The sequence below is a fragment of the Amia ocellicauda genome, chromosome 7, assembly GCF_036373705.1.
Source record: "Amia ocellicauda isolate fAmiCal2 chromosome 7, fAmiCal2.hap1, whole genome shotgun sequence".
Taxonomy (NCBI): Eukaryota; Metazoa; Chordata; class Actinopteri; order Amiiformes; family Amiidae; genus Amia; species Amia ocellicauda.
Genome location: NC_089856.1, coordinates 45,956,485 through 45,983,273, shown reverse-complemented (window position 1 = coordinate 45,983,273; position 26,789 = coordinate 45,956,485). Strand labels below are relative to the sequence as shown.

Below are 26,789 nucleotides of genomic sequence, written 5' to 3'. Positions count from 1 at the left end.
ACGCATGACACTTTGTACTCCGTATGCTATTGATTTATGTCGTCAGGTATGACAGTTAAGCGTAGAAAGGTGTGCCATGAAAAAAGATGGTAAAGTGCATTGCACACAACAGCCTATAATCCGGATTGAACAAGAGCAGTTGTTTGAGAGGCGATCAGAGTATTTTCGCGGCGCAGCGCAGGAGCTGTGGTGACTCTCGGAAGAGCTACTCAGACTGTAATCGCTGGCAACTGAGGCTGCAGTCTTACAACCCTGTTTTTCATAATACTGCAAACACTTCCTTGTTGCACACCCCCCTCCCTCTCCCTCTCTCTCTCTATCTCTCTCTCTCCGACACACTAAAAAAACGAGAAGGCACAGACCGAGACCAGGACAGAGCACACGGCTGCAGCGGGACGTCCCGGAGCAGAAGCCATCAGCTGTGAATGAACGCGTATTGACTGGTTTTCCATGCATTGATTTATTGCGCTGTTTAATGCATGTGTGTGTGTGAGACAGAGAGAGAGACAGACAGACAGAGCTGCTAGTCTGAAGTCTCTCCTTTGCTCAGATGGACCGGCGGCTGGGGGACTTCGTGGAGATGGTCAAGGCGCTGCAGGCAGATGAAGACGCGCTCGCCGGGGAGTTCAGTGTAAGTGCGACCCTCGATCAATACTCAATACGCAGATCAATGCTGCCCGGCACGCATTTGGGCCACCGAATAGTCTGGGGACTTTGTAATGCTGTTAGTACAATACAATTTCCAGTGACAGCTGTAGTATTTCATTCTGGCTTTACATTTCATTATTTTTATCATTTTATTATTATTACCTAAACAAATGCATACTTTTTAGATATGTCAAGAAGGTGTTTGGTTAGCAAAGGGAGCTATGTCCAGTTCGGATGTGTACTTTGCTATATTTGGTTAGATATTGATTGTAGATAGCTGGAGCAAGGGGCCCAGCGCTTTACAACTCTCTGACTATTTCTGTAGGCTTTGAGCTTAGACACTTTCACTTTAAGCTTATCCAACACGTTTTGTTTTGTTCTGAGTTGGTCCAGAGATGTATTTGCAGAAGTACGAACCCCTCTGCTGTTGTCTTTGCTTCCCTGCAGTTAGAAGTGCAGTACCCAGGACAGGTAGCGCTCAAGGAAAGTTAGGAAGATGTAACTTTCCCAAGAGCCACGTCCTCTTGATCAGAGGGCTCCAGCCCTGGTCCCAAGAGCCCCTGTCCAACAGGTTTTAGAGGTCACCCTTCTATCACCAGTTTAAAACCACCTGGCAGTATTTCATTCAGATCGATGAAGCAGGCGGTAAATTCAGTCCTTTAGAAACCATTGGAACAATCTTCTGAACCTGCAGCCTCCTGAGGGAAGAAATCCCATGGCTGAGTTTCTTAATTAATTAATAACTCCAATCATGTGTCCCCAGTGTTTAGAAATTGGTGATTTAAGGTGACCTAAAAGATGCAGTAGATTGGGGACCAGGACCAGGACCAAGGCTGGAGACACTGCTATAAATCATTTAAATAAGCACTTTGAACAAAACACAACACATCACGAGTTTGACTGAGAATAAGGACTGACCAGGTGTTCATCTTAATAAAGGTAAGGTTTTGCTATAGTAGATGTAGCCAAACAAAGCATGAGCAGCCAGGCGGATGACATTTAAATTACTTTATTTACATTATTAAAAAATTGAAACACATAAAAGCACAAAGAGACAAGACGCAGACACAAACACACACACCCGAGAGCCGTGCGGGCGAGAGAAGGCAGTGAGGATTCAACACCGACATCTCTTACACCTCGGCTCTGTATCGCCTCTCACCTGCACTGTCCCAGGAGTGCGCTGTCGCTGCAGACACGGGGGCTTCCCATCATTTACATTTCAATCATCCAATTAAGCTAATTGATTTGCACTGCATGGGCACTGGAGGGGGAGAACACAAATGAGGAGGTACCACAGTGAACAACGTGAAAGTAAATAAATAATACAAAATGAAAGAGTGGGATGAGATCGCTACGATTAATATGAAAACCACAGTTTCACATCAGAAGAACTGTCAAATGTCAAACATGTAATCAGACTTTAAAAGGTCAAAGCTGGTAGCTTGGACAGAAGTGATAATTAACAAATTCGAGGAGCGTTAGAAAGACACACAGCAACTGGCAGAGATGACATGCTGGACACACTGCATCTGGTATTGGTATCTATCACATTGAGCTAAGAGTGTCAGATTGTATCTTCTGTTAAATGTGGTGAACAGTCGAGACACCACACAAGTCTAGACAAGTTTAGAAAGAACTGTTTATTGCAGAATCACTCTAGAAGTGGCAGGACAGTCACTGAAGCAGGAACGCAATGCTTCTCTCGGCCCCGTCTCTCCGTCCTGGCTGACCCACTGGACCCACTTTCTACCCATATCCATTCTTACACACTAACAGAAATCATAATGCGGCATGTTAAAAAAGACCCACAAGGACCGCTAGAGATGTGTTTCCTCCTCTCCTCTGCACCTAGTGATGTATTTATTTATGTATTTATTGACTTCCATGTCTTGTGCCAATTCTCTCCATCTGTGAAGCACTTTGTGGCTTCCCCTGGCACCGAACCAAATAAAAGCAGTTTGATTGCTTTCATTGGCTTCCTATTCTTTCATTGGTGTAACAGGGTATGAGCAATTATCTAAGCAAATATCAGATGTATTTATAGCCCTCTGAGTAAGAGGCTCGCTTCACTTTTTGTTTTTTTGGGGGTGTGAGTAGCACGATTGTGTGTGTGTGTGTAAGTGTTACTGTACACAGAATGGTGTCTGACCTACTGTAATAAGGAAGGAAACCTCAGACACACACAACGCTGCTGCTGCTGCTGCTTCTTGACAATACTCAGAACAGTTGACTCAAAGAGTGGTGTGGTTCCTTATTTATGCTTTATCTTTTTGTGTATGTTGACCATAACGTATACTGTCGATAAATGTATACACAGCCAATACATGGATTACAAGTCAAAGTAGAGATGAGGAACTGTAGTAGGAGTGAGTCATTAGGCACAGGGGAGAGGAAAACCAAAACTGCAGCAAACTCTGAGGGAGAGAGGAAGTCTCCGGGGGCCCCAGGCCTAATGGACAGGGTTAGGTTTGTGTCTGTGCTATTAAAAGGACTAGGCCATCCATCCAGTGTGGGCACTATGTCAACCATCAAGGTCAACCAATGAGGTGAAGCATGCGGCGGCCAGGACCAGGAGATCAGGGTCGTGGGTCGGCATCCGGAAACTAGAGGAAGGATTCACTCAGTCATAGGTCCACTCTCTCGGGTCGTAAACTCTCTTTTGTAATACAAATCCACTTTCCTCATCCTCATGAACATCATTGAAGTAAACGGTTAGTATCGACGAGGCTGGGGGCCCCGCAGATCGCCCATCCAGCTCTGCAACTCCTGTGCCCCTGAGGAGACTCTGACATAGACCTAGACTAAAAAAGTGTAACACAAAGTTTGTATATTACTTTTATTCACATATACATACATGTAATGCATAAGATAACATATAGACAAAATTCAACTCTCAATGGATAAAAAAATAATTAACAACGAAAAACTTCACGTTTCTCAGAAAACTGTTATAATTCATTCATCCATTCAAGGACCCTTTCAAGTGGACCTTCCAGCTGGTCCACTCGGCTGCAGTGCTGCCAGTGGTGTGTCAGGGCCATCCACTTGGGGCTGTGGAAGATCACCGCTGTCATCAGGAGAGGAGCTGTGCGTGTTTGAGTTATGTTATGAAGGACAGTACAGGCGAGAATTATGTTGCATGCTCACTGTGGCTCAACACGTAGGTAGTTCACACTCCATTTAGGTGCTCAGTTGTGCTCCTGGTTGTTCCATGGGCGCTGTTGAATCTTTCCTCTGCATCAGTGCTTGCTGTGTCATTAGCAATGGTAAGACTGGGTACACACTGCCACCTAGTACAATGCCCTCTGGGGGTTTTGTTGAAAGATTTGTAAGCTATTACTCTCCCTTAGAATTTGTGCGTCATGGATAGACCCTGGCTGTTTCACCACACAGTTGCACACTGATGCTGTGCCGCCCCTTTCTGTTCACAAACTCCCATTCCCTCTCATGGGGTGCCTGGATGTGGACAAGGGTGCAATTTATCACCCCAATAGTATTTGGCATTTTTCCCAAATTAAAAAACTTGCGCTTGATCCTCTTGATGTGTTCTGGATTAGCTGGAAAAGAAACAAACTGGCTGACAAGGCTGGCCAATGCAGAGGAAACTCTGTGTACCAAAGAACTGATTGTGGATCTATGGAGGCACAAACTGTCTCCCATGACTTGGTAAAATGCTCCACATGCATAGAAGCCATAAGGACCTGTTCCTTCACAGTCAAGGCATATCTTCTTTGAGTGGGGTGTTCCAGATGCAGTTGAAGTTTATTGGTAACAAACTCAATGTCCTCAAAGTTCATCATTTGTATACTCTTCAAGGAGTTTGTGGCGTTCAGTGTGAACTCTTACTCTTGTGGTATATCTTCTATATAATGATGCTTATGGGGAACTTGGGACAAGGGAAACTGAAAAAGCTGAAAAGCAGATTCGTCTAGCTGAAGAGCAAATCAAGCTGACCTTGCTCAAACAGAAAGGAGCAATATTGCGCCGTCGTCTTCTTCAAAAACAACTGCAAGATGCAGGGGTTAATTGTTTCTAATGAAGAACTTTAGACAATTCGTTTTTTTGCAGTTTTTTGTTCATATATTGAGGCATTTGCTAATTAATGGAACATCTTATTTCTTGTGTCAATTTAATAAAATAAAGTACTGTTTATGATTTAAAGTCAAGTTGTATATCTTTCCCAAGATTCCCCACTGTAGTAACATCACAATATGTGTCTAAATCCACCCTAAATCCACCCTGAATCCACCCTTCCAGTGCGATCAAGATTATCCCAATTTTCAGCATCAAAACTATCCTTGAGTTTTGAAAAACCCCAAAACACCCTTTACGTTTGATTAAAGGTAGGATTGGATACCAGATCCAAATCCCAATCTCAAAGATCAGAATCTACGTTTTCAGTTTTGAAATACCAAATTCTCCAATTTAATCCAATCTGAATAATTAAATCCTATAAGAAAAGTTTTGAAAAACTGGGCCCAGGGTTTAAAGTCTTACCCAGATAACAGGGTACCAGGAGTTTTGGTCACAGGACGCAGTGCTTATCAGCAGTAACCAGGACTCTATCCCATCCTCTGAACTGCAAACATCCCATGTGTCTTACCACATAATAATAATAATAATAATAATAATAATAATAATAATAATAATAATAATAATGTTACAGTGATTGAAATTCGATCTTAGGTTGAGAGTCAAAATGTCTTCGGGTATTGCATTCTGGGTACCAGAGAAGGACTGTTGAGAAGGACAGTTGCCTCCGAATCCTCGTGTATAGAATTAATTCATTCAGATTACAGGGTTTGCATATAGTTGTGGTTTTGTTATTGTAACACACTATCCGCCTTTCACACACTGTGTCAAGAGCGAGTCTGCAAACCACCCTTCGCCTGAAGTGCATTTGTCTTGTTCTGCTGTGTACGTTTGCGAGAGCTAGGCTCCATTCCTTCGCGCAGGCTTTGCGATGCATACAGAGAAACGGGGCGCCATGATTGCAAAAACATCAGCATCTGCTATCCGACCACATCTTCTTGGGCGCAGTGCCATCAGAGTGAAGCTCATCCTTTTATAGGTCAAAATACGCTGGGTTTTAAAACACACAAACTGACGAAGGCTTAATCTTGTGTGTGCCATCGGTTTAGATGCCATTGTCCGCTGCTCCGGTGAACGGGCACACTGGGATCCCGGTTAAGTTTGCTGTCACCTCACAGTTTGGTGATCCTATCAGAACAGATAGACTGGGGTTTTTCCTCAGCCCTCAGAGATAGTCATCTCTTTCTGTTCAGACTTCCTCATTCCGCAGCGCTGTGTCAGAGGAGATAATGCTCTCTTTATGACCTCCTGTCGTGTTCAGCCCACTGCCCTCTTGGCTCATATCCACGCGCATATATTCAAATATCGGTTTTCCTTCACGTGTGAGTTTTTTTCCTCTACAAATTTCAGCCCACAGTTTAGCTTAACTGACAGTATGTATGCAAATTTGTACAGCACCAAACTATGCACGCACTAACACACTGTGTCTGGCTCTAACTTCTAAACGTCTCCTGTGTGTGGGACAGCAGTCCAACAAGGAATTGTGTACCACACATGCTAGATATTCAATTACAGCATGGATTTCAAAAAGTGATTTTGAATGTCCTATCAATGTCAATGAACAGCTCCATTTAAATTGAGTGCAGACACATGATACGGTTCCTAAAAACCCTTTTGAAAGGAACGTATTAAGTGGCGCAAATCTGGTTTTCGAAATTTGCAGCCGGTCTCTTATTTCCTCTAATTTCTGTCTGTCAAGCTTTCTTCCATCCTTCCTTCCTTCTGCTGCGGTGCTCCCGGCTTCTCTTGCCCTAACAGGATCCTTTCCTTCAGGAGGTGCAAGTGTAGCTTGCTTTCCCCATGTCTCCATCCAGAGCACACAGTTTGAACAACAAGCTCTCTGTGTGAAACCCTAAAATTTGACCTTTCTGAACGTCTGAAAGGCAGTTCATTCAAAACAGAGTATGGTTTTGCAGCTGGCTGAAGCAGGTTTGAATGTGGATGATGTCAAGTTGGTATTGGTGTATAAATGACCCCTCGATCACCTCAGCCCCTTTATAGGGGCTTCGTACACCACAACCGGTCACTTATTATAGAGACATAGTCAGATATGGTTGTGTGTGAAACGTTGTAAAGAGGACCTTGAACTTCGTCATACAAAGAAAATGAGAGTTGAAGATCGGAGCATTAATATAGAAACCAAAGCATGTGGCGAGCTAAAGGTAATTGCCCCGTGCTCTGTAATCATGTGTTAGTTATTAAAGATTGTAAAATATACAATGCCAAATATATGCAGTCATGATTTTGTCAACGAATACATGCATAACTCCCTATTTGCCTGTGAAAATCTTGTATCACACTCGAGTGCAGTGACACTAGGGCAAATATTTGCTCGTCTCAAAGGTCAAGCACAGGGACAGTCATTGATTGAGCAGCCATGTCACCGAGAGAGTTGTTCTCCACTGAACGTGGGTAACTGGCCTTCAGAGGTTCGTACAGAAATCCCTCGGCTGCATCTGGAAAGCTTTCCTCATCGGAGTCCATAATTACTTTGGGGAAATAGACAGAATCCAATGAAGTGAAAGCATACCCAAATCAGTAGCAGGGTGAACTTCACAACTGAACTTCAAACTGTTTCGTTTTGGCCGCAGGTAACCTTTCCCATGTGACACCTCTTTATCCGTTCTGTCACTTCAGAGTCTTTTGAGCACTGATTCAGCCTAGGAAAAAATGGATGGTACGATAAGACACGGGACGTGCCGACTCTATATTTGAAGTGTCATCTCTATATGTACATCTATATATATAGGCAGCAGGAGTGTGACCAATCGTCATGCTAACTTGTGCTACCCGTAGCTCCACGCTATCCCACATGCCTGTGTACAGTAATTCCATGTTCTCTCATGTGCGTGTGTACAGTAGTTCCACACTATGCCCAGTGTGTGTGGCACTGTACACCTGCACAGGGAGATAAACGCTTAATTGCCCTTTGGCACACCACCAACCCACCCCTAAATCTGGATGCCCAGATTGCTCAGACTCTGGCAGAACCTCGTGCAGTGCAAATAAAGGAGGCGTTTATTATTAACTGCGCTTGTATGCCGTCCTTATCTCGTGGACTGTGGCTGAAGCTCAAACAGTCACTCGGAGATTAGCTGCTCGAGCGCTTTTCTTCTTTTTGTCGTTTTCCAGCCAAGAAGCTCACTGACTGCTTCCTCTTGCTGTTCACGTGGAGTTCAGAGGCCGCTTTCACTTATTCACTCGGACTTCCTCGTTTCGCCAGAGCCCTGCCTTGGCCTCGGGCATCAGACTGGGCGATCATGGGGAGGTTTGGCACCATGAGCACTGCACTGACGCGGTGAACAGCAATCAAACTAAAATAACAGCCCTGTCGGTGTCCTGGGTCAGGTGATAGATTTGTTTTTCCGTCCCAGTTCCCGATTGTGGTCCTAAAATAGCAAACCGATAACCACAGCGTTTTCATAACCAGCAGGATACTTATCTTTGGAAAGTTTGTGTTTTTATTAAAAAATGTTGCTTCCCTTTTTGAGTGCAAGTCATCCTGCCTATAATGGGTCAACTAAATACAGGTAAATATGTCACATACAGCCCGCAGTGTGCTGCCCCTGCCTCTCCACCTTTCTTTTCTTTCATTAGAGAGCACTAAAGACTCCAATGCATAGATCAGAGATAAAACATAAGAACATAAGACAGTGTCCAATCGAGAGGAGCCCATTCGCCCCATCGTGCTCGTTTGGTGTCCATTAATAACTAAGTGATCCAAGGATCCTATCCAGTCTGTTTTTGAATGTTCCCAAATTGTCTCTTCTACCACATCGCTGGGGAGTTTGTTCAGATTGTGACGCCTCTCTGTGAAGAAGTGTCTCCTGTTTTCTGTCTTGAATGCCTTGAAGCCCAATTTCCATTTGTGTCCCCGGGTGCGTGTGTCCCTGCTGATCTGGAAAAGCTCCTCAGGTTTGATGTGGTCGATGTCTTTCATGATTTTGAAGACTTGAATCAAGTCCCCACGTAGTCTCCTCTGTTCCAGGGTGAAAAGGTTCAGGTCCTCAGTCTCTCAGTAGGACGTTCCCTTCAGACCTGGAATAAGTCTGGCTGCTCTCCTCTGAACTGCCTCTAGAGCAGCGATATCTTTCTTGAAGTGTGGAGCCCAGAACTGTCCACAGTATCCAGATGAGCTCTAACTAGTGCATTGTACAGTCTGAACATCACTGCCCTTGTGCTCAATTCTACACTTTTGACAATATACCCTAGCATTGTGTTTGTCTTTTTTATTGCTTCCCCACATTGTTTGGATGGAGAAAGTGAGGAGTCCACGTAGACTCCTAGGTCTTTCTCATGCGTTACTTAATCTAGTTCTATTCCTCCCATAGTGTAAGTATAGTGGACATTTTTGGACCACAGTCTGAAACCTACCAACAAGTCACACATTGCAGACTCGTACCCAATCAGAATCTGCTTTCTACTTCCTCGAGTAAAATACTCACTATGCTTTTCACAGGAAGGCCAACACTTTTATTTGGTGCAGACCTGAGACTTCCTGGTCCAGAGTGGGAGGAATACACATTTCCTTAAATTTGTTCACCATCAGTAAGAGTGAAACTGCCACGGGGAGCATCATTCATAGATGGCAGAGGCATTTAAGGGCACCCACACAGAGACATGAGCAAAAGTACCACACAAAAAAGAAGAAAAAGGTGAAACACTGCCACAAGGTGCTGGGTATTGAGGTGGAAATGTTACTCCGATATGCTACACAGTGTGGTAGATCAGTTTGTTGCTTTAAAAGGTACTACAGCCTAATATGGCCCCCTGCTGCTCACTGTAGAAATCCCTGAAAAGGGGAACAAACAAACATCACAAAGTCAACATATATCTTGGCGTCATTACATTTTGAATGTAGAAAAAATTAACAATACAGATGAATGCAAACTCCTGTTGTACAACCGTTGAAGTCCCATTTCTGATTTGAACAACCACAGGCTCTCTATGCAAATAGTACTGAGCAATACAAAAATATATATACGTATTCACAGATGTGTCTCTTTTGCATGTTTATTCATACTCAGCGTACACAAATGTACCCAAAATAGGATCGCTCCGGCCCACCGCGCCGCCTCTGCAACAACAATTGTGAGAGATGCTGATTGAATAAAGGATGTAGTGGTGAGATAAATGATACTCACAGTGCCTTGCAAAAGTATTCAGAACCCTCCTATTGTGTGCCATTTTGTCAAATTACAAAATGTTAAAAGTTTTTTTTTTACTTAACATTAACTGAACTCAAATTGAACTTTTAATGGTAAGATAAACTAAAGAGAAACACATTAAATATGTTGTTTACATGAATATTCAGATCCCTCAACTCAATATTTGGTGGCAGCAATTACAGCCGCAAGTCTTTTTGGGTGAGTCTCTACCAACTTTGCACTTTGCTTGGTGTATTATATGCTCATGCCTCTAAGCAGATTTGCTCAAGCTCTTTCAGGTTGCTTGGAGATCACTTATTGTGCTTTCAAGCTTTTCCACAGAGTCAGGACTTTGACTGGGCCACTCAGTCACATTCACTTTATTATTCTTTAGCTGCTCCATTGTAGCAGTGTACAGTGTTTTGTACCCTTCTCCTGAGTTCAACGATTTTATCTGTGACTTGTTTTGAAAGCTCCTTGGTCTCCACTTGCCTCTATTATTTAGCATCTGGGGGTCTATGTCAGTCTTCCTAAAATAAATCTCCTGGATCATGTGTTTAAACCCTGGGCTTGTGCTGGATCAGTGACCCATTACTGACAACGAAATGCAGATTGTGGCCATTATTGGAGCTATACCCATGTTACAATAGTAACACTGAGCCCACCTAGTTGGGACACTTTTTCCACCCTGCTCAATGTCTAACCTGGGTGATTTATTACAGTACCTTGTTGATTGCCAGTCATATAGGACACATACCAAAACATGTGTCTGCATATTTATTTATTTACAGCTATATAAAGTAATTCATTCTGTAAAATGTCATGAATGGACAATGATGTTTATTAAGGGATCATTAACCAAATAAAGCAATACAAATATTTACAGTATAGTTATATTTTAAGTCCCGGTTTGTGGTCAGCCTGGTACAGCTGATGGCACAGACCTTAGTGGCAGTCCAAGACCGGTGAAAATCTGGGTCTGTGAAACCCGTCCACAGAGCTGACAGGAGTAATCTGTGACAACCTTTACCATGTGACCTGCGTCTCTGCGCGTCTGTGGGTGCAAGGTTTTGTGCATCTCTGTGTAACAGGAATGCAGAGCAAGGGAAAGCGAGGTCAGAAACAGCCCGCAGGTGCAAACGCCACAGAATGTGCAAGAGCTGCTGCCAGCAAACGACAGCTACGAACAACAATTACAAACAATAACTACAGACAACAGAAACAAATAATAACTACAGACAACAGCTATAAACAACAATTACAAACAATAACTACAGATAACAGAAACAAATAATAACTACAGACAACAGAAACAAATAATAACTACAGACAACAGCTACAAACAACAATTACAAACAATAACTACAGACAACAGAAACAAATAATAACTACAGACAACAGCTACAAATAATAACTACAGACAACAGCTACAAACAACCATTACAAACAGTTACAGACAACAGTTACAAACACAAACAAGTTACAAACAGTTACAAACAGCTACAAACAACACTGCTAGTTGTTCTATAAATTATGTGTTCTGTGACGTTTTTGAAAAATATCCTGTTCTCTATATTCATAGCTTTCTTCGAATAAAGTCTTTTTTGACAATAATCAACAACAATGCAATTATAATTGATTTCTTCATTCTTGGTGCTGCCAGAAAGCTCATGACCTAATGATGGAAAGTAATAGAGCATCTCCCCCTTGTGGTCGACCATGCTCATTACACCAATAAGTGTCTCCATACGCTGGTTGGTATTTGGTTATTTCTAATTCACTACGTTGTCTAAACTGACGTGTGTTGTGTTATTTATTTAATTTTCAGAAAATCCGAGCACATTCTGGGTCGGTAAAGGTGCATGAGGGTTTGACGTCAGAAGCCGGGGGAACCACCAGTAACATCAAGAAGAACCGCTACAAGGACATCCTTCCCTGTGAGTGAGACTAGTGGACACAGCACCAGTTCCACTGATTGGCTTATAATGTCTGTATTTATTTGATATAATCGAGCTCCACATGGATTGATTGATGTATTTATCTCACCTCGAAATGTCCCCTCCTTGCCCCTGGACCTGTTTATTCACTGTATGATTGTGACAGGCCCCGTTACTGTTAGACCCAAGCCTATTTGACATTCACTGAAGGCAGCCTGTCTGTGTCTGTATCTCTGCACAGATGACCAGACCCGAGTGCCCATCACCCTGCTGGCTGACCAGGGCGCCTCAGACTACATCAACGCCAGCTTCATCAAGGTACTAATGTTGGCCATCCATTGGCCTGGCAGTGGCTGGTGAGGTGAAGTTTCACCAGAGCTGTCAGTCACCAGCTTCAATATCAAAGCTCAATGTGGCTTTGGTCATTGTAATAAGAATTGGCATCATAAAGGGATGACTGGGGAGAATTCTCCTGCTGCTGAACAGCTGAGAGACATTTATTTTACAGCGGCTTCCCAGGAATTTCCTCCAGCTTACAAATGTAAAAGAAATGTCTCAGCCAGCCACATCTCCTGGTCTCTGTGGTGCGGTGCAATGGGCAGGACCCAGAAGACCGACCCGCCCGAGAGCTGCAGAGACTCTCCTCTCGCACTGTCTATTCACCTGCCCCACCCGCTGGGCGATCCCATCACCTCATTCCACTGCCCCATTCCCCCCCGGGCTCACACTACCCAGCACGTAGGACCACACCACAAGCACTTTCTGTTTCACTCTTGGTTGAGTCAATTGGATAATCACACGTATTGCAACATTAGTGTGGTTTTGCTTCGCTGCGTTGCCGCACTCTGTATTTCTTCTTAAACCATCCTTCTTTGTCCGTACAGTGTAACATTACATTTGTATCCAAACTGTAAAACCCAAACTGTAACCGGCCACAACCACCTTAAGTAAGACCAGACACCACCTGTGTCCAGCACGCGTTCGGCCGATGTTCACTTCACTTTTTGTGTTGAACACCAATTCTGAGTCACCAGGCGCATTTACGCTGCCATCTGATCAGGATCAACTTTCAGCCATCCTCACATGCGCACTAGCATGCAAGTCCAATCTTCATTATATGCATGTATTAAATTAGTCCTTTAGTTGCAAATTAAAACCAACGCAGCCAAAGCATTTTAAATTAAAATACAATTCTATATTTTTACTAAGATAAAGTGGCAAGCCATTTAGTGTTAATTTAAATGATTTTATTAGTAATAAGGGAAATAGGGAAGGTCTTTTATCTGCTCCACTGATGCATGTCTGCCACCTGCCTTTAAAACACCTCCACATTACCACATCAGACCAAACTTAATTATAGTATAGCGATCTCGAGCCGCACTAAGAGGTCTGGGCCTTTTAGTGATGCGGTACGATCACTGCATTGTGGTGCAGGAGACTGGGGTTCGATTCCCCATCTCGCCATGACCCCAAAGTGCTGCACTGGTGTCAGGAGCGTGTGCTGAACCTGTGACGGGGCCAGAAGCCACTGAGACGCGTACCCCAAAGTATGAAGCTACCCAACTCCAGTCTGGGGGGAGATATGGGAGTAGCACGGGGACGCGCCAGCACTGGGGGGGTGTAGTGTAGCGATCTTGAGCCTCGCTAGGAGGCCTGGGCCTTTTACTGATGCGGTAAGAAAACCTGAAAACCTCCAAAGTGTTACAATACGTATAATAAATTAGTCTTTTAGAACACAGGGCTGTATTTCTCTCATTATGAAATATTATAACAAGTAAAAACCAATGCACCTCCATAAGCATTGAGAATAAAAATACAATTACATATTTCTGCTAACATAAAATAACAAGCCGTTTAGTGTTAGTTATAACATTTTTTTAATCTATAATACAGGCAGAAGGGAAGTGTTCTCCTATCTGCTCCAAGGCTGTCTGTATGCCACACTGTCTATAAAACACACGCTGCCACAGTGCATGCCAGAACTTGAGCCGGTCGAGAGTTTACACTGCCAGGATCAAATGGTAACGATGCATTCGATCCGGATCTGAACCATGTCCCTGAGAGGTACATTTGATCCGATTGTCGAGCGTTTACACTGCCATTTCTGATCCTGATCAAATGCTACCGATCCCTTTGATCCGGATCAGAAATGGCAGTGTAAATGCCCCTAGAATCGCTACAAATATCAGTCAAATAAATTGTTATAACTATATATTGTTAGTGAAGTGCCAGTGCACCAAAAATAATAACTGCAAACAACTATTTTCAAGTATAGGGTGCCTTGCTTGTCCTGAGGAAATAAATTACACAAAGAGCTCCACCGTTGAAGGTCAAAGCAAAATGGCGACTCCCAATTCAATGAAAGTTCATAAACACAGAGTTCCTCGTCAATATATTATGTTTATTAGTCACTTAATTTTTTTATTATGATTATGTTCACAGTAGGCGAAAGAGGCTCACGCGTTTCGACCGGTGGTCTTCTTCACAGCATAGTCAATGAAAGGACGGGGGGTGATTTCAGGTGATCATTTGACACATTATATTCAAATCAGCTCTAGAGAACAACAAGTACATAAGCGGTAGTTAAATTAGGTAATTAATTATAACTATCTATACACACACACACACACTTAACACAGATTCCAAGGTACTGACCTCCAGGACTAACTTATTGCATTTCTCTTCCCAGGGGGCAACTGAGAACAGGAGCTATATTGCCACCCAGGGCCCCCTGAAACAGACCCTGGGGGACTTCTGGACAATGGTCTGGCAGTACCGTGTCAAGGTACAGGGAGGCGGCATCGGAAGTCATTCTACTCTTTGGTTACGGGAAAAGAGAAGCCTTTGAGAGAAAAAGGCTTTGCATATGGGGAACTAGGAGATAATCAAGTGACAACTTCCTGTTTTTAAAAATCATTGCACAGTGTGCCCAGATAATGGAGATTAAGGTGTGATTCATAGTTAAGTGGACATTTAAAAAAAATTTGATCAATTATATGATTGCAGTCTCAGTTTCCTCTCTCTCTCTCTCTCTCTCTCTCTCTCTCTCTCTCTCGCTCAGGTGATCATCATGGCGTGTAGAGAAATTGAGATGGGAAAGGTACTCCAATAGTCTTCTCTGCATTGCTGTGCAGTCGGCCAGCTGTGTGTGTCGCCTGTTCCCTGAGCGTGGCTGTGCTAGGGAACGTCCGATGCCTGTGTGTAACATCTCTGTCTGTCTTCTCAATCTTTTGCTCCCTGCAGAAGAAGTGTGAGCCCTACTGGGCCGCCTACACCGAGACAGCCACATTCGGGCCTTTTGTCGTGTCAAACGTAAGTCAGTCAAGACGTGTCATCAGGTTCCTACCTGATTTCACAAAGCCAAGGAGCCAGGCACCGAGGTGTTAGTGCCTGCTCAGTGTGGGGCTTGGTATTGTAGCACAGGGGACTGCCCTCATTGGAGACCTTGGTTTCTGCAGGTGGCCGAGTCGCAGCCCAGTGAGGAGGTGGTGGTGCGCACACTGGTGGCCAAATTCCAAGGCGTAAGTGTCCGTCGTCTACTATGTCACAACACAGACCTGCTCAACTCGTGGGCCGGCAGGACAGAGACAGAGAAGAGAGGCGCTAGCAAGCGATTTACGCCACGGAAGGACTGTGTTGTAAATATCGCTATAAAATTATACTCCAGAGAAAAAATAAGTGACAAATTTGATTTATTTAACCAGATAAATCAATTGAGAAACAATTCTCATTTACAATAATGACCTGGATAAGAGGTGCAACGTTGCAAAACCACTACGAATTTAAATAAACACAACACACTATATAAAAATAGCAATTGATGTACAAAATGTATTAAAAATGGAGAGTATATGCGTAAAAAGATTCAGCAAGTGCATTTGTCAGATAACAGCCAAGTCAAAATGTTTTTTAAAGAATGTAGAGTACAAAGCACAGAACACAGTATTGATTGTGGTTGGTATGTATTTAGACGCCAGAAGTGTGCCCAGGAACTGTGCAGACAACATGACCGTGCAACATGTTTGTCAAAATCAAAACACAGCCTTACACAATATTGCCATAACCAAACATCACAGGCATCTAAAGAGCTCTTCCCTTCCGTTTGGACCCGAGCCTGGGGTTTAGGAGAGGTCAATTTTGCATGGTGACAGGATGAGAGTTCACACGAGAGTAGAAAGCAGGTCAGCGGTTACTGAGGGCTGTCCTCGCGTGCGTCTCCCTTCGCAGGAGGTGCGCACCATCTCGCAGTTCCAGTACACAGCCTGGCCCGACCACGGCATCCCCTCCGCCGCAGATGGCATCCTGGGAATGATGGAGATGGTCCATGCAGCACAGGGAGGGGACACCAGCCCCATTTTGGTCCACTGCAGGTCGGTGTCTCTGCTCACTCGGGGCAATTGTGCCATTGTCATAGCCTTCTCTTACCCCCCATTCACACTGGGTTAGTTTGAAACTAAATTGTTTGGCTTGCTTTGAAACAATGCATCAGTGTGCTGGCTGTTCACACTTGCCTTGTGTACAAACGTGCCGAGCAGACGGACACTAGAGAAAAGTGAAGTGTTCCCACCATTGTGAATTCCCACTCTTGCTTTATAAATTTACACTCCCGATTTGGACGCCCCCATTGCGAAACGTAAACGTCCCCACCTGGGTTTGTGTCTCTTTCAGCGCGGGCTGCGGCAGGACGGGGGTGATCTGTACAGTGGACTACATCCACGATCTTCTGCACACGAAGGTACGGTCTGGGGGAATCCCTGAGGTTGTGATGCAGTAGAAATTAGCTGTGTGTGGTCAACTGGAAGAGCACAACAAAATGCGTTGCTCGGCTGCTGCTGAAACAAGTCACATACATACATAAATACTCTATTTTGTGTAGACAAAACTATTAATTCTCAGAATTTTTTTTCTCTTGCACACATTCATAAAAATAACACAGAAGGTTATTTGACAACTTCCCCTGCAGTGTACACATGTGTGTCACCGCACTGTGTCCAGTCATCACTCTGCCGCATTGACGCAATGTCAGCCTGGAAGACATCGGCTGTGAACCGGTGAACTTATTGCGCTGCGTTAGTTCAGGTCAGGTTAAACGTATAAAATGCCCTCCCCGACTGTAAAAATATTCACTTGGGACTTGGCTCAACATGAATACCATCTCGTATGCTTGCAAGTCTGCAGTCTGTCGGAGTGATCGGGCTTCTTCACCACAGACTGCCTGGCTCTTGCGTCATGGGACTCTGCCTGTACAATAGCGATATTCACAGGAAAGATTTCTGTGGCTGTTGCAGAGCTCATTATCAGATGGCTCTGTGAAGAATTGCAGCCCTTATCAGAGTCAGAGCAGGAAGCCAGCTCTACTGTATTCTGTGCTTGTTTTAGCTCATGTTCACCAGGACGTACGCTTGTCTTATTGTTCCTGCGCTTATTGTATCTCCGACATTGTGTGGTGCTCAGAAAAGAGTTGACCTGGGTAAGGAAATACAATATTATAACAACAATGCATATTTTGACAGCAAAAGAAGGGTGGCATAGTCTGCTGTAACCTATCTCCCATTCCCTGGGTGTTGGGAGCACGGAGATCCCAGACACCCAGTCCAGATCCTTCCTCTCCCCGCCCCTGCATCTCGTCTCATGCAGCTTCCTCTTTTCCCACAGCGGATCAACGACTCCTTCAGCATCAAGGACATCGTGATGGAGATTCGGAGACAGAGACCTTCTGCCGTGCAGACCAAGGTACTTACCGTCCGGGGTCTGGGGGCTGCGTCGCCAGAGATGACCTTCCCAAAGGGGTGGATTTCATTTTCATCCTATGCTCGTTTGCCCTGGTTCATTAACCATGGGATTTTGGCACTGGGGTTTTACGTTCACTACTTAGCACATGTTTAATATACAATTGGTAAAACGGTAACTGCATCCCTGGGTGACACACCAGGAAAGCATTGCAGAAGCGAAGTCTGTATGTGCCAGGCCTGGATTGGGACACAACGGGAGGACGTGTCAATAGGATTTCGGTGGCCCTGTCCATCTCCTGGTGCTTCAGCCGCTGTGCTCTCCCTCTCTCAGGAGCAGTATGAGTTCGTCTACCACACGGTGGCCCAGATGTTCCAGAAGGCCCTGGACTCCGACAGGCACAACTACGAGAACCTGTCCGAGGTAACGTAACGGTGCAGCAGCCACGGTTTAAGAGCCGAGTGCGCCTTTCACATGACATGGAGGGACCAGAACATGGCAGGGGGAGAGTCTCTGTAAGGTATAAAATGACTGCTGTGATTTAGGCCAGGATTTCAAAGAAGAGACCTATCTCCTGACAATAGAGGGGCAGTTCCTGTACGAGCAGCAGTAGGTGACGCGGGAGAGAAAGCCAGAAGCCCCCCCCCACGGCACACGTGATGAGATTAGGCTGAAGGGCATCAATGCAAACAATAGCCACTTACCCGTGAAAAGGAAGCATCCTTGTTGCACAAGACAAGAACAGCATTAAACAGAACAACAGAAATAGACAATGATTCACTCCTCCTCCAGGCACAATTCAGGGATTGTTTTTTAACCATTGCGACCACAGCTGTAGAGCGGCACTCCCACCCACACTTTCACCCTCAAGTCATTGGTGTAACTCTGAACACTCCTGGATAAAACCCAGATCTGGCATTACATTGTTCAAACAGGGGCATTGTAATCTCTCTCTGATTGCTTGTTAGGATATATTTTAACACACGTACTTCAGTCAACAACAGTGATTAAGTCATCAGTTACAAATAACCACATGTATATATAGACTCTCCCAAAATGAGCACGGGCCAGCATTTAGGAATGGTAGCGAAGTGGTTTTGACCAATGGGGGGACATGGATTGCAGTTGTGAGCTGTGCATTTGCTTCTGAATTTTTATTTCCCTTTTTGTATCCTACTTCCTCTAACGGGGTATAACAAAAACACATAAAAAACTACTGACAGCAGAATGAGCACAGCTGAAAAACAGGCAGGAAATCGAGAGAGCTACACGCTTCCTCTGTGCACAAGCAGGCTGTAGGTTTATTTGTGAGCGCACTGAGCTGCCAGGAAGGCATCGATCGCTGAGCTCTCGACACCAGCCTCTCCCTCCGTCCTCCCGGGCTCTGACACGCCACCTTGTCCCCGCAGACCTGCGCCCAGGTCTACGACGATGTGGGCACAGTGAGCCGACCGGCACCGGACCACTGCCCAGCTCATCCCAGCAAGCCTCCCGCCAAGAGGTAAGCAGAGCAATCAGGCACCACAGAAAAGAAAGGTCTCCAATTTCGTGCTCCAGAGCTCGTTGGGTTTTTGTCTTTTTGTGAAACTGGGTGCGAACGAGTGTGTTTTGATTTATTTAACTGATAGGATGTTGAAAACACTGAGCCCAAAAGGGAGTAGACCACAAACCAGAATACTGTCTACTAACTAATGCCTGCCATTACAGAATTGACCTATTATTATTATTAGCAGTAGTGGTAGTTATAGTAGTAGCTCTTATATTTATTCTGGTAAATTTGCCATGGGATTGCTGTACTTTTTGCATTCCTTTCCTGTGATTTTACCATTGTTTTACCGTGGTTTCCTGAGTTCAGTATGCTTTCACTGCCCTTTACTATATCGGACCACGGAAATACAACGATTAATATTTCATGTTTACTGTAGCAGACCGTGGTCTATTCATGGTGTAGTGTAGGCATGATAAAACCACAGGAAAAAGCTGTACAATGATGATGTTAAAACTAACAAATTCCTGTGGTACACCTACCAGATTACACGTGTCTAAAAGGGCAGTACTATGTAATTTCCATTATTCTGGGGGGTACGATTTATCTTTTTACCTCCCCCAGCTCCTGCTGTCAGAGCTTTCACCAGGGAGAGCTGCAGTCATGCTAGCGCTCTGTCGCAGGTCTCACCTCAGACCACTGAGGCCCACACCTCACTTTAAAGCAGTAGTTGTGGTCAAAGTCTTTTGCCTCCCTCTGGCAATTTGTGATGCTGTGGAGATGCTGGAGCCCACCACAGTCCAGCACATACTTTTTCCAATCCTGCCCCTGTTGCAAAGCATCACAGCTGGCTTCCTGTCTGAGCTTGTGTCTCTGTGGGCCGAGTCCTCGGTTTTGTGCATCTGAATGTCAAGGTAGCCGTCTTATTCAGCCTCTCTGCACGCGGACATACTGCATCTATATATGGATGTATATTAATAGTACAGTCTGGTATATTTGTATAGATCTACCTTAACCTCACATTATTGAATCGCCAAACTCTAGCATTTTATTGGTCCAGTTGAACTTTATTTATGATTATTCCTTTTGTATTTATTTTTAAAATTAAAGAAAACAACGCAGAGACGCTCCAATTTGATCCACTAACCCTGAGGCCCTGATTCAAAATGCTACTTTATGTGAAAGTGAAAGAACATTTTCAAACTGACAGTTTCGGCGAGACAGCACCTAAAAATACTTTGAATACCACAGGTGCGGGAGAGCTTAAATGGGCTAATTCCTATTCTATTTCTCTCTAAGAGGAATACACACTTGTTGGCTGTTGTTGACCTATAATTCAAGATCATGCTTCAGGAGCCATTCCTTCAATATAACACCCACACGCACCAATTTACCAAATCGTTTGTCATTTAAAAACTGAGTTACTTCCCAAATTCTTCTTTCACCATCTGACAGTTGGGCAAGGAATTTATGATAAAGGAGTGAACAGACTTGTCCCTAACCAAACCAAAAACCTCAGAAAACTGCAAAATAGTCAAGTCGAAATAAACCAATAATAACAATCACACGGTCATTGTGGCGCATTTAGAAAATGTTAAGCCTTACCTATGAGCTGGCGTGCCGTATTATTATAGTCCGTCCTCCAGTCATGGTCCGGGGGAGGTAGAAAGTCCATTGGTTTTCATGGCAAACCGAACTTTGTATTCAAATGGAAGTGCTGGCTTTCTTCAGGCCGATTACTGTCGCTGACATTGCGTAACGCTGGTGCTCAGATTGACCATGGAGATGGCGGGGGGGGATCTCGTGACGCGGCTCCTGCAAACGCATACAGAGCCACAGTCATGTTAAATCCACACTTGTGCAATCAGACTGAAGGGAACCATCTGGTAGAGAAGGTGTCGTTTCTGTTCCAGCTATAGTTTGGTCTTTCGCTCCGATGAGAGGACAAGCTTTTAAACACTTTTAAGCACTTTACTTACAGGCCTGTGCTGCCTTTGTCTTTATGCATCCGTGACTCTAAATAAAACTGTAATCTGCAATATGTTTAGAGTAGTTTGTAACTGTAAGAAGAATTGCACTGAAGGTAGGGCACCATGTGTGTCGATCCGGGTTTGACCCCAAGACTGACGCTGCGTTGTCTGTGTTCCCCAGCAAACCAGCATTAAAGCCCCGGACTTCTCTGCCCCCCAAGGAACAGAAGATGAATGACACCTACGCCGTGGTGAACAAGCTCAAGAACCGGCTCCCACCGGCAACGGCCCCCGCTTCCACGGTGCACCACTACGACAACGCGGACCAGGGCTCCCCCCGACCCTCGGGCACTGCGCTGTACACGGCTGTCAAGCCCAAGCCCCGGTTCGGGAACTCCCCCACCGCCCCGCCCAAGCCCATCTATGCCACGGCTGCCCCGTCCAATCAGACGAGAGCGAACGGCAGTTTCGGGCGGTCCTCTGTCTTGGAGCCAGTTAGCTATGACATCGGTGGTGAGTATGTCCATCGGGTCACTAAGATCGCTGCTTTCGAAGGAGTTACCATGATTTTAAAATGGCTTTGTCTTGTTATAAACAAACCAACACATGATTGGGTGCTTCTTCTGGAGTTTAACCCAGACTCACATGCCTTAGGTCCGATTAACTGGGCGAATCTCATACCAGAAAATGAGAAGAAACAGTGGGAACTGGATCTCAGAGCCCAGAGTTAGGGTTTGCGGTACAGAATAGTAATGGCTCTCCAATCTGCTGTACAAAACGCACTCTCTAACTGAAGAAACCATTCTTTAAAATTACAAAAACAAGTGTTTATAGGCTGTTAAAGTGTTAAAGTGCCTGAACACCCACCCGCTCAACGGAAATTACAGCTGTGAGGGAGGGTACCTCTTTCTGAGCACTAAGTGTGACACACAAGGCGAGGAGGATAACACACACAGACAGAGGAACCTCACATGACGATATACGTGTGAGATTAAGGCGTGATTGTTGGGTTGCTCGAGTGTCTTTGTGTCCCCAAACAAGCAAATAAAAAGACTTGCTTTTGCGCCATTTTGGACAACTCAACTCTACAGTCTTTTAAACTGGTTTCAGCAGGATGTGAACTTACTTTACTAATATAAGACTCATAATCCACCGCTATGTATAAAATAGGTTTGGTCCATAAGGAGGAGGAGGAGCTCTAACAACAGGTCAGCGTATTTCTGACGTGACGCTTTGGTGTCATTTGAGAGCGAGGGGGACTAACATTGGGAAGGCAGTCAGACAGGAGGAAGAGGCAGGGGGAAGGTTTCCAATGAGGTGCACACACTGGGGTCACCGAAGGCACAGCTGGGACCCGTTGATGTCCGAATGGCGGCTCATCCCCGTCCCCGGACTGCTGCCACGCTCTGGCTTGGTGTAACGTGCCGTCCCACTCCTCAGGCACGATCCTGCCTGGCTTCCTCTTGTGATATAATTTCCCATTACTGCAGACCTGTTGCAGAATCTTATGTCAGCATAGTGTTGCAAACTCCGATGCATTGCACAGAGTACAGGCTGTGCCGCTGACGCAAACATGGCCATGCGATATGCACAAGGATCATCGGCATTAAAGACATTCTTTAAGAACTTGTGAATCCTAAATCCCTACCAGACCTTGTTTTGGCCTGGTTTTAACTCTTTTTCAACAGCTGAAATGCTCCAAGGGAGAGAGCTGCAATTGGATGCTTTCACTACAATCTACTGTGCACTTTAGTACAATCTGCCATAAATTAACTATTATCTAGCACAGTCAACAGGCCTTAAAAATATCCATCATGGTATATCATGGTATTCCCGTGGTCCTGTAACGTGAAGCATGCCAGACCCACGGGAAACCACTGCACACCCGGTGAAAGTGCCGAAACCCTGGGGCACTGGTTCTCACTCTGTTCTCTTTGTTGTCTTTGTTTCCACAGGCCCTGCCAACAGCAGCACCAGCAATCACACGGTAAGCACCCATTTTCCTTGTGTGGCATGGACTGATGGACACTGTAGGCTTTCTCTGTCATAGTCTGGGGAAATCAGGCCCCGGGGGATATGAATTATCATTAATTTGTTCCTCAAACTTTTCAGGAAGAGCACTGATAAATAACGACTAACATAACACACCCGTTCACTTGGCCTGGTTCCCGAGCTTACTTTACTGCCGAAGTGCAATCTTCAATAAGTGGTAAAAAGTCAAAGCGGACTGCAAGCAGCCGGGCGTGTGTCTCTTGTTGTTCACTGTAGGCGTGATCCATTCACACCTGCCGACTGGGGGTGGAAGAGCAGATGTCAGCGCTTTTCTCTGTGGTGTGACATCCTGCTCTCGCAACGCCAGCTCTGTCAGCGCTGCTGAAGGAAACGTGTGGCAGTTTTTCTGTAGATAGTGACGCAAGCCAATCTCTGAAATCTCTGAATCTCTCGCCTCAAAGTACTCTCACCGCCCAAAGATTTGATCAGGTTCTGCAGAATATACATACATATATATATTTTAATTAGTGACTCAACTGTTCAATTTGTCCTGCATATATATCTCAGCGATCAACTCCATTTAAACTTTTACTTTTACTTGTTTCTGTTTCAGACTCGTGACTCCATCGCAATGAAAATGAACCGTAAGTTTGTCCCGATGTTTTGAAGCACAATCCTCATGTGTATTGCACAGCACATGTCAACTCACCATCAATTCCTCTACAAGCCTTTCAGAGGGAGAGGTTTGTTTTTTCACACTCTGCCTGACGGTGTCCTTTCTTTCGACAGTGGAAAGCCAGCCGTCCACAGACGATGATTATGAGTATGTGTCCAATCCACTCCAAGGGACCTTGAACTACTGCACAGCCAACAGCCTGGGTGAGTGTCTCTCTCGGTGTGTGCGTCGGCCCAAAGCTCAGCCTTTGGGACTGCAGGGGAAGCCAGTTCAGTTCTGACTGCTTTCAGACAGGTAGCAGCATTTTTCAGCCTATTTTGTTTTAAAGGTCCCAGTTGTAGCATTCTCTTACTAATTAAAATACTGGAGTATGGCTCCTTTGGGACAGAATTTATATGAATACATCCATCTCAAATGCTTTTTATTGTCTAACTGCACTCGGCAAACAAAGACATAACTACACCATGAACGAATTACACTTGAAGTGCAGCATAGAGGTGAATGTAGTTGTAAATTAATAACGTAAATTATTAACGGTCTTGAGATTGGTGGTCTGGCGCTCTCTGACAATGTTGCCGATGTGCGTCTGCCCCCAAACAGGTTTCAACTGCCGGGTCAAGAAACCCAAAGGCCCGCGGGACCCCCCAGCCGACTGGAGCCGAGCCGAGCGGTAGGACCACCGGTGACGCGGTTTTGGAGGCGGCAGAACTCCGGGAGTTTCAGTGGTTGCTGGAGGTCTTCAATTCCCCCGCCCTTGATTTAAACTGTCAGATACCTACCAGTCCAGCCAACGCACATTCATTGCATCTCAAACCGCCTGACCAAGGCACAGCATGGCTCTTTGACTGGCGCCGAGGCCTGCCACACGCTACACGTGGGACACGACAAACAAGGAGAGGAGAAAAGGCTGTTTTCTCATTTATGGTCTGCAGTGCGCACACACACCGTCGCTGGAGACGGACAGACAGACCCACTTAGAAGTCTGTCCTCCTGTTGTGTAGATATTTCTCAACATGTCAGAGACAGCAAGCATCAGCCACTACATGCCTGAACTATGAATCTCCCGGCCTCCATCAAAGACCGTGACATTGGGGCAGCTGAAACAAGACTTTCGACGACTGGGCGGCCTGACTGAGAAGTGACGCCATCACCAGTGTCTTATTTAATTCGGATTGGCCTGCCTGAAACATTGTGGCACCACAGATTGAGACAGAGGATGTCCAGACCTACACTTTACTCCAAAGCAAGTCACAGCCTGACATTTTAAGCGGACCGGGAGGATTTTTTGTTTCTCTGAAGTCTTACGGCAGGGAATGAGAGAGAAGTATTGTGTGTGGGGGGGGATTGTGAACCGTCTCATTTGGGTCACCAGTAAATCAGTCAAAGCTAAATGTGTCTTTTTTTGTCGGTGAGGGTTCTTTTCCGAGGCTGTGGGAAGCAAAGTATATCAATTCAACACCCATCTACAAACCACTGTACTCCCTGCAGTTTATACAATGCCTTTCATGGGGCCTGGTCTAATTTAAATGATCACTGTTCATATGAATACTGCCGTTTTTATTATCTGGGCTTGGGCTGGTGTGGTTTCTCTCATTTTGGTGATGGCTTGTGTAAATAATACCTGGTGTGATTTTAACTTATTTGAAATGTAAAATATGGTGTTAATAAAAACAAATTGTTGAGTCATTAAGTCACTTCACATTTTTAACACAGTATGTATTATTCACATCATTAACTGAAATATATCTATAACTTCTAATGCAAATCTGGTTCTTGATGTGACAATTTAGGGAGTTTTTTTGTAACATTATATAAGTGGAAACAGTAAAATCAATATCGTCTGCCTTATAACCTCTTGTATTCAATATGTTGCAAACGATGCGTATTTCAGAGCCATCGATAGTAAAACAAGCAGCTTGGATAGGACGGGAAGAAAATGAACACGAACACTAATAATGTCAACCTACTACTATTTTAAGATATTGCATTTGCATTTATTTACACTAGGTTGATTTGTATACTACTGTATTGCTATAGAATAACTTTTTATTATTATTACAATAATAACAATAAACTGTTCTTATTCTGATCTATGTAATTGATATTTCTTGACATGCAGCTTTGCATTACAATTGAACAAACAGTTCAGCTCTCGTCCGCCAGAGGGCGATCAATTGCCCATATCCAAGAACATACTGCATAACAACACAATAATCCAGGGTTTATTACAAACACCGCGCATTTGTACAGCCATCCTCTGAGTTATAGGGAGCCGTCTTGTCCCTGGGAGTTATATAACAACCATAAGAAAGACAAGCAACTGCTCTCGATTTGCCCGTTAAACAGTGGTGCTCAGATCAGATCAGATCAGCTCAAATTAGCCTATGAAAGAACCACACCGTGTTAATAAATACGACACAATAACCGTGACGTCACCTGTGCGCAACCGCAAACAGCGTGTGAAGCACCGCCAGCGCAGCCAGAGCCGATCTGCGTCACAGCGCTGGCTTTGTGTCGTCATTCAAAACAATGCAATGGAAAACACTTTTAGTAAGTTTGTACTTCAACTGATTTTCAAATTACACTTATATTACTCATATTTCATCATCATCGACTTTATAAGACCTTCATTTTAAAAGCAGAAGTGAAATAGTCACTCAATACAGTCAATACATCAACAGTTATAAACATGAACACACGTTCACAAACGCAGCGCACAATTAAGGAAGTTATCGCCAATTAACACTCAGATAATTATACTATTCTAACGATTTAACATTTTACAGAAAGCCTTTTCTGCGCATGCGCAAGCCGCAAACCGTTATGCTGGAGACAGGGCCGCTGATAACACATTTTGTCAAACCCAGCTAAACTAGCCCAAACGGCCATTGTGACATACCTGTTCTGAGTTATTTTTCCTGCTCCTGCTTTCTTTCCCCCCCTGCGCACCTGAGGTTTGATGACACTCATTGTTTTCTCTGTGATCAGTGTGAAGTGTCCTGCATACCTGGTTAAATATATGTTGATGTGTAGTGTGGTGTACCATGATAACAATAAAGTGTAGTGTGGTGTGGCATAAAATTACAGTTGGTGGAGTGTGCTTTAAAC

At 44.6% G+C, this 26,789-nt stretch overlaps 1 protein-coding gene across 1 annotated transcript; it reads left to right on the top strand.

The window, feature by feature from the left end:
* The first annotated feature begins 347 nt into the window (after nt 1–347).
* On the top strand, nt 348–25,774 carry ptpn18 (protein tyrosine phosphatase non-receptor type 18). Its single transcript, XM_066709918.1, has 17 exons — nt 348–631; nt 11,719–11,827; nt 12,069–12,145; nt 14,517–14,612; nt 14,889–14,927; nt 15,071–15,139; nt 15,286–15,348; nt 16,055–16,197; nt 16,496–16,562; nt 17,483–17,560; nt 17,891–17,980; nt 18,967–19,058; nt 21,195–21,526; nt 22,969–23,000; nt 23,619–23,649; nt 23,795–23,884; nt 24,282–25,774. Exons 1-17 carry the CDS (start codon nt 551–553, stop codon nt 24,353–24,355), a joined length of 1,563 nt encoding a protein of 520 aa, XP_066566015.1. The 5' UTR covers nt 348–550; the 3' UTR covers nt 24,356–25,774.
* Nucleotides 25,775–26,789: the final 1,015 nt, after the last annotated feature.

Coding starts and splice junctions, on each gene's coding strand:
- ptpn18 (XM_066709918.1), top strand. CDS start 551: ATGGACCGGCGGCTGGGGGACTTCGTGGAGATGGTCAAGGCGCTGCAG. Junction 17,981..18,966: donor ACTACGAGAACCTGTCCGAG/GTAACGTAACGG, acceptor TTGTCCCCGCAG/ACCTGCGCCCAGGTCTACGA. Junction 23,650..23,794: donor CATCGCAATGAAAATGAACC/GTAAGTTTGTCC, acceptor TTCTTTCGACAG/TGGAAAGCCAGCCGTCCACA.